At 43.8% G+C, this 8,536-nt stretch overlaps 1 protein-coding gene across 1 annotated transcript; it reads left to right on the top strand.

Moving 5' to 3' along the window:
- Window positions 1–1,134: 1,134 nt before the first annotated feature.
- Window positions 1,135–5,963, top strand: LOC308150248 (toll-like receptor 5; the record flags this gene model as incomplete). The annotated part of the gene is made up of 3 exons (XM_080523099.1): window positions 1,135–3,475; window positions 3,576–3,802; window positions 5,841–5,963. 3 exons carry the CDS (start codon window positions 1,135–1,137, stop codon window positions 5,961–5,963), a joined length of 2,691 nt encoding a protein of 896 aa, XP_080379225.1.
- Between the last annotated feature and the right edge of the window lie 2,573 nt (window positions 5,964–8,536).

Here is an 8,536-nt window from a genome sequence, read left to right as displayed (position 1 = left end):
TAACCCCAACCCATTGGTATTGTAGCCTGCATTCCTTCACTACAGTGTGCTCTGGTGGTCTGAAAAAAGAGAAACGGTTACTTTGGGAAATTGCGATCATCATTTTGCAATCCAAAAAACATTGACTGTTCTTTTGACAGAAGAGAACAACTACTGAACGGAGAGATAACAACTAAGGTAAGAGTCATTTGTAAATGAATACATATTCTCTTGAATAGCATTTTTTGAATAAGTGCGTTGGTCTGTTCAGGGAAGAGTTTAACCAAGCTGTTTTTGGACCTCTCCACATTCCACAGACTCACCAACGCTGAAGAGTATTCTGGTTACAGACCCCGCCCTAGGTAAGTCTCAACCTTCACATGTTTACTTCACTATTATATTGGCTCAAGCTTGTTACCTGCGTTACCTGTCTGTGTTAAAGAGGACACAGCGTTGATACAACTGTTTCAGCCTAGTTGCTGAGAAAATGGCTGTTATTTTGGGAGTGTCATTTTCTTTTGTATATTAATTATCTCTTGGGAGACTGTCGTGACCAATGTGATTGATGGCATTTCCCACACCTTTGTGCAGTCTAAACAGAGATAACTGTTTTTTTTTCTTGATCAGATTATGACAATAGGACCATAACAGAGTTCTTAACATACTGTGAAATACTCAATCACTATTCTAGTCTATAAGAATCATATCAATTGGGCACCTGTTGCATTGACCAAATGTAGGTCTAACCGACAGTTAGGATTCTATAGGCCTAAATAGGCTACTACTACAAATGAATACATGAATTAATATTGTGGTTTTGTATAGCTCACATATTGTAGACCTCAGCGGGGTTGTATTGATTCACAATACAAACAGCCCCCTAAGCTGTACTTAACAGCCCCTAACTTGAATAAGGCTGCATTCAGCACACACAAATAAAGGTTTCATAGAACCAGTGGACTATGGACTATACAGGGCAAACACACATGAGGGTCTGGGAAATTCCCAAGACAAAAGTCCAATAGTTAAGCCTATATGTCAAGTCAAGTCATGGCAATGTTCATTATCCCATATGAGAAAGGGAATCTAATTCACAATTTTCATCCTATAATCTTTAGACAATTTGTTGTAATTCTCTTTTCATTAGGGGGAAAGATGAGGAACCTTTTCATCCTGTATGTCCTTGGAGTAGTCTACCTACATGTGGCGCTGTGCACTCCAAGATGCCTGATATACGGCCACATAGCAGACTGCAGCCATAAGTCTCTCTCCCAGGTCCCAGCACTGCCTCAGTACATTACCCATATCTATATAAGTTTCAACTACATCCGTGAGCTCAAAGAGGACTCTTTCCTGGCCCTGGAGGGGCTGCAGGAGTTGGATCTGGGGTGGCAGCACGTCTCTGGGCTTGTCATAAGGAATAACACCTTTCGCAATCTGGGAAACTTGACTGTGCTTTACTTGGATAATAACAAAGGTTTACAGATTGAGCCTGATGCATTTGTGGGATTGTCCAACCTGAGGACACTCTCTCTGTTTACATGTGACCTGAGGGAGTCTGTACTGGAAGGTAACTATCTTCAGCCCCTGTTGTCCTTGGAGACGCTTGATCTATACGGTAACATGGTTAAAAGAATCCGACCGGCATTGTTCTTTCAGAACATGACCGGGTTCCAGGAGTTAAACATTTCTTTAAACAGGATAGATAGTGTATGCGAGGCAGATTTGGTTGGATTTCAGGGCAAACACTTTCAGCTGCTCAAGATGGATTCCACCATCAGCCGCATGACTGATATGACTGAAAATATGTGGGAAATATGTGGAAACCCCTTCAGGAACATGTCCTTCGGGACTCTGGTCTTGTCCCAAAATGGACTCACTGTGGACAAGGCCAGACTGTTTTTCAAAGCAATCGAAGGGACCAAAATTGACAATCTTATTCTGGGATCCAACACCATGGGCAAATCATTTTCATTCAGCAACATGAAAGATCCTGACAAGCAGACATTTGAGGGTCTGAAGAATAGTGCTGTCAAGACTTTAGATCTGTCTAAATGCTTTATATTTGCTTTACAATATGCTGTATTCAGTCTGCTGAGAGAGGCAAAAGAAATTACATTGGCCTATAACTCTATTAACGAGATTGATCGAAATGCATTTCTTGGTTTAGAAAATTTACAAAAGCTAAACCTGTCATACAATCTCATAGGAGAGATTCGCAGAGATTCATTTCTCAATCTACCTAATATTTTAGTGCTAGATTTGTCCTACAACCATATTGGTGCTTTGGGATATCAAGCATTCACTGGAGTTTCCAGTCTGCTAGCCCTTGATCTTACAGGGAACTCTATTCGCAAACTAGGTACAATTGCACCACTACCAAACCTGCAAGTAATTCATTTGGATGATAATAAGTTAACATCACTTTCTGGCCTTACAGGCTTTGCTAGCAACAGTATTATAATCAATGTTCAAACCAACAGGCTACGTAATTTTGAGGACTTATACACCATTTTAACGAAATTCCATAAACTTGAACTTGTCTGGTTTGGTGAAAATCTCATAACGATGTGCACCCTGAACCGTAACATTTCCATCCCGCCACAGAATAGTTTGAAACTGCTGGATCTCAGCGGCAGCTACTTGCAGCTGATATGGGCTCAGGGAACATGCTTGGACGTGTTTGACAATCTCAACCAGCTCATTATTCTGAGTTTACGCTCCAACTCCCTTCAGTCTCTCCCGGAGGGTATCTTCAATGGTCTCACCTCTCTGGTGGACATGGACATCTCTTTCAACTCTTTGACGTACCTCCAACCAAACATCTTCCCAGAGAGTCTCACTACAGTGGATCTCTCCTACAACTTCCTGGCGACCCCTGACCCCAGGACGTTCAGTTTCCTCAGAACTGTCGGCCTGAGGAACAACCTGTTCCACTGCGACTGCGACCTGCTGCCCTTCTTGACGTGGCTGAACGGCACCAACGTGACGTCCTCGAGCGACGTTGACGAGTTCCAGTGCGAGTTCCCCTCAGAGCTCCACGGTGTCCGCCTGTCTAATTACAGCACGGCGTTGTGTGAGAAGGATGACGAGGGACTCATGCAGGAGCTACGTTTCTCCATCTTCATCACCTGCTCCACTATCCTCATCCTTGTCACCATCTGCACCATCGTTTTCGTCCGGCTCCGTGGACACCTCTTCATCGCCTACAAGAAAGTGAAGGCCAGGGTCCTGGAGGGCCCTAAAAGAGAGCCGCCCCCTGGTGGCAATGTGAAGTATGACGCCTACTTGTGCTTCAGCAACAATGACTACAGGTGGGTGGAAGCTGCGTTGCTGAAGAGGCTGGACTCTCAGCTGGCTGAGCACAACATCCTCCGCTGCTGCTTTGAGGCCAGAGACTTCCTGCCTGGCGAGGATCACCTGGCCAACATCAGAGACGCTGTCTGGGGAAGCAGGAAGACGGTGTGTGTCGTGTCTAAAGAGTTCCTAAAGGACGGTTGGTAATATAGTACATCATAATAAATGATATACAATACAAAAAATCTCATGATGATGATGATTGATGAGTTATTGTATAATATTATTACTACCTCCAGGTTGGTGCCTAGAAGCCTTTTCTCTGGCCCAGAGCAGGATGCTGGAGGAGCTCAGAGACCTTCTGATCCTGGTAGTAGTAGGGGAGATGCCTCCATATGAACTGATGAAGTACGAGCCAATCAGAAGCTTCATACAAAAGAAGGAGTACCTGCAGTGGCCGGATGACTCACAGGACCTGGAGTGGTTCTACGACAAGCTCACCTGGAAGATCCTGAAGGACAAGCCGGTCAAGAAGAAGAACGATCCTAACCCCAACCCCAACCCTAACCCTAACCCTAACCCCAACGCTAACCCCAACCCTAACCCTAACCCTGGTCCGGATATCAAACTGGAAATAATGTAGACAGTTAGAGCCTGAATAATTAAAACAGTTAGAGCCTGATGTTCATAGTTTACTGTTTTCTGAAGTGAAACATTTTAACTTTATTATTTTTTGAGAAGATACTTTTATCTATTGTATACAAACACACTGTATTATGTTGATACTATGACCACATTCTGAATTCACACAAAACCAAATGAAGAGTGGAGGACTCTACTTTTGTTGCGGCCTGTAGGCAGTGACCTCCTACCTCTTCACCCCCCATCACCCCCTCTGTACAGTTCCTCTATTGTTAATAATTGAAAAAGAAGGGAAGTGGTCTTTCCTTCCTCTAGCATTGTAACTGCCAATGGCACTTGGTCCTAGCATGTAAGTCCTATCAGATAAAAGCATCTGCTAAATGTAAAAAATGTAAACCCTAACCCTAAAAATTTAGTTGGCCTAGGCTGTTTTATTGTGTCATTGCTTTTCTTCACCACTAGAGGGCAGTGTGTTAACAGTGTAGGCGTGTGTTGTATAGTTTTTTTCGATGGATTGCATAAACACTAAAATCTAAAGTATTACACAATTATCAAAACCTTACACTCAAGGAGCAAAACATCAGCCCAGATTTGCACCACTATAAGCACAATGTCAGCCTCACACTTTTTGCAAAACACTAAACACACTTGTATACGTTAGCCACAGAAGTATATCATGATGTTACTTCCTTGCCATTCCAAAGCACTGACCCTCAAATCACCACACCTATGAGCCAATTGGTTAAATACAGCCATCAGGTGCACAAACACATGATTGCTTAATTGTAGACACACCAATCAGGTTTAAGCACTATACAAATGCAACAGGTGAGTTCACCTGTCTTCAACCAAAATGGAAGGAGTCAGAAGAAGAAGAGTGAGGGTGAGAGGGGGAATCCACAGTGGAGGAGGAGGAGGAGGTAGAAGCCGATGTGGAGGTAGAGGAAGAGGAAGACCTGAAGCAGGAGAACGTGCTCATAGAAGAAACACTAGTTGACCATGTCGTGAACCACAGATTGACGCTGAGGGAGGCTGGACTAAAAGTTCAGCCAAATCTTAGCAGATATACAGTGGACATACATCTGTGTTAAGGACATTTCGACGAGAAAACAGGTTCTCTTAGAGAATAAAGACAGCTGTAGTTCAGATCACAAATATGTTCCTTGAACAATTTAGACGAGGGCTTCGTAGACAGAGAAACCAGTCAGAAACCAGTGAGAACCAGCTCAGTGGCCCTGCGGTTAGAGTGTCCGCCCTGAGATTAGGGTTGTGAGTTCGATCCCCAACCGAGTCATACCAAAGACTATAAAAATGGTACCCGATGCCTCCCTGCTTGGCACTCAGCATTAAGGGTTGGATTGGGGGTAAGACCCAGCGACATACCAGCGTCATGTCCAGGGGGTGTACTTGTACATCAAGCCGCCTCACGCTATGTAAACAAGAGATAGGCTCCTGCCCTACGGGCCATTAGGCTCAAGAACCATCGGTTCTCAAGGCTACTTACTTACTTCATAGACAGACTGTATTTTTACTGTTTAATCAAAATAAAATCTGTGACACCAACAAAATACCATTGTCTGAGTACAAAAAGGAAACACAGAACAAACCGTATAATGTCATAACTATACATGATAGACATTTAGGCACTTGGTCAGTCATATCCCAAACAGAGACACTGGTACACTGGACACGATAACTTGACGGATTGACACTATGGTTTATAATGTCCTTTATATAAGTCTCTTAAATGTTCTCTTTATAGTCAACATAAGCTTTCATAAGCTTTCAGAGGAGGGTTTTGAATCTATGGTGAAAGCAGGCACATTGGCTCCAGGCAGCAGCACGGGCATTGGAAAAAGAAGGTTGTGAAGGCTCAGCTGATGCACATGATCAGCATCATGAAGGTGCCCAGCTGGGTCTAGGCGGAGGGCATCATCATCGCCCCCACCACGAAATTGGTCAGCGCTGCCATGGCGATGGTGGAGCCGACCCTGCTGAGGAAGAAGACCACCTTCCGCTCACGGTCAGGCTCTGTGGCGAGGTGATAGGCCACGCCATAGTGTACCACATAGTCAACGGACTACTGAGATGGTGACTCCAGGACGTTGAGCTCCCAGCCAAACAGCACCAAGGAGTCCATTGTGATGAAGATGGTCCCGGCGATGGAGATGGTTCAGATCCTTCTGGATCCAACGGTCCACCTCGTCATAGGACTGGTGCATATTCTCATAGGCCAGCGAAAGTGATGTTCTGTTATTAGTTGTTTGTTTTGTTAAATTCTAAACGTGTAGTGTACCTAAAACTGTTTGGCATTTTTTTTTACCGTAAAACATTATGGGTGCATGTTGTTATTAGTACAAATATTTAATATGGTGCTCCCATTTTTACGGGAAGTCATGTTAAACTGAAGTTAAAACACAACGAGATTGCTAAGCTAACACCGCTAATGCGGAAGTCCCTCACACAGACAGAGAGAGAGACGTGCAGCCACCTAGTATCGAGGCCCGCGTGGAGCCGTGTTCCATCATTTCTTGTGAATTTCAATAAAGACAGACACACACAGACACACGGAGACAACGACAATGACGACAGGTCATTCTAGAGGAAGAGAGGAATCGGATAATAGGATTCTATTCTCTGACAGCCAATGTCCGCGATTCCACACTGGCCAGTATATGTCGAGATTTTTTTTTTTTATATGTTTGTATGACTGGCTCGTTAGCTCAGTGTGTAAGTCTGCCGCAAGGTAGACTTTGTAGTCCTGGGTTCGAATCCCAGGCGGGCAGGTCAATTTGCACTTTTCAATGTGAAGGACAAACAGGAAGGAAAAAAAAAAAGGCATGCGCAGCGGCAAATAATTCCTGGGCTCAGTCCAGAGAGAGAGAGAGAGAGAGAGGAATTTTCCCTTTTGAAAATATATTTTTGAAAAATCCCGCCTCAAAATATTTTTTTTTTTTTTTTTTTTCTTCTTCTTCTGTGTCAGTGCGTCTACCGGCCCGAGTCTCTATGGGGGAATGCAATGACCGTTTTGGACACCAAACACACCAAAGAACATCTACTCTTCGAGGCGAATCCAGTCAGACCATAATCAGACCTGCTGGACGTGTCTGTGCGCGTGTGTGACTGGATGTCTACATTCAATGTGTCTCACCGTGTGACTGGATGTGTGTGTGTATATATGTGTTAATGAGCTGTATGAGTGTGTGTGGATGTGTGTGTATGAGTGTGGATGTGTGTGGATGTGTATATGTGGATGTGTGTATGAGTATGTGTGTGGATGTGTGAGTATGTGTATATGTGTGTGGATGTGTGTGTATGAGTGTGGATGTGTGTGTATGAGTATGTGGATATGAGTATGTGTGTGTATGAGTATGTGTGTATGTATGTGTATGTTTATGTATGTTAATGAGCTGTATGTTAATGAGCTTCATACTAATGAGCTTCATGCTAAAGAGCTGTATGTTAATGAGCTTCATGTTAATGAGCTTCATGCTAATGTCTCTGTGTGTATACGTGTGTATATGTTTATGAGCTGTATGTTAATGAGCTTCATGCTAATGAGCTTCATGCTAATGAGCTGTATGTTAATGAGCTTCATGTTAATGAGATTCATGCTAATGAGCTGTATGTTAATGAGCTGTATGTTAATTAGCTGTGTGTGTGTCTCTGTGTGTATACGTGTGTCTGTGTGTGTATGTTAATGAGCTGTATGTTAATGAGCTGTATGTTAATGAGATTCATGCTAATGAGCTGTATGTTAATTAGCTGTATGTTAATTAGCTGTGTGTGTGTCTCTGTGTGTGTATACGTGTGTCTGTGTGTGTATGTTAATGAGCTGTATGTTAATGAGCTGTATGTTAATGAGCTTCATGTTAATGAGATTCATGCTAATGAGCTGTATGTTAATGAGCTGTATGTTAATTAGCTGTGTGTGTCTCTGTGTGTATACGTGTTTCTGTGTGTGTGTATGTTAATGAGCTGTATGTTAATGAGCTTCATGTTAATGAGCTTCATGTTAATGAGCTTCATGCTAATGAGCTTCATGCTAATGAGCTGTATGTTAATGAGCTGTCAAAGTGGGCGGAGCTTGTGTCAAAGTGGGCGGAGCTTAAGTCAAAGTGGGCGGAGCTTGTGTCAAAGTGGGCGGAGCTTGTGTCAAAGTGGGCGGAGCTTGTGTAAAAGTGGGCGGAGCTTGCGTAAAAGTGGGCGGAGCTTGTGTCAAAGTGGGCGGAGCTTGTGTCAAAGTGGGCGGCGCTTAAGACAAAGTGGGCGGAGCTTGTGTCAAAGTGGGCGGAGCTTAAGTCAAAGTGGGCGGAGCTTAAGTCAAAGTGGGCGGAGCTTAAGTCAAAGTGGGCGGAGCTTGTGTCAAAGTGGGCGGAGCTTGTGGCAAAGTGGGCGGAGCTTGTGGCAAAGTGGGCGGAGCTTAAGTCAAAGTGGGCGGAGTTTAAATCAAAGTGGGAGGAGCTTAAATCAAAGTGGGAGGAGCTTAGATCAAAGTGGGAGGAGCTTAAGTCAAAGTGGGAGGAGCTTAAATCAAAGTGGGAGGAGCTTAAGTCAAAGTGGGCAGAGCTTAAATCAAAGTGGGAGGAGCTTAAATCAAAGTGGGAGGAGCTTAAAT

This window comes from Nansenia antarctica (genome assembly GCF_963989245.1).
Source record: "Nansenia antarctica genome assembly, chromosome: 1".
In the NCBI taxonomy this organism is placed as follows: domain Eukaryota; kingdom Metazoa; phylum Chordata; class Actinopteri; order Argentiniformes; family Microstomatidae; genus Nansenia; species Nansenia antarctica.
Note: the sequence above shows the minus strand (reverse complement) of the source record. Positions and strands in the feature narration are given on the sequence as shown.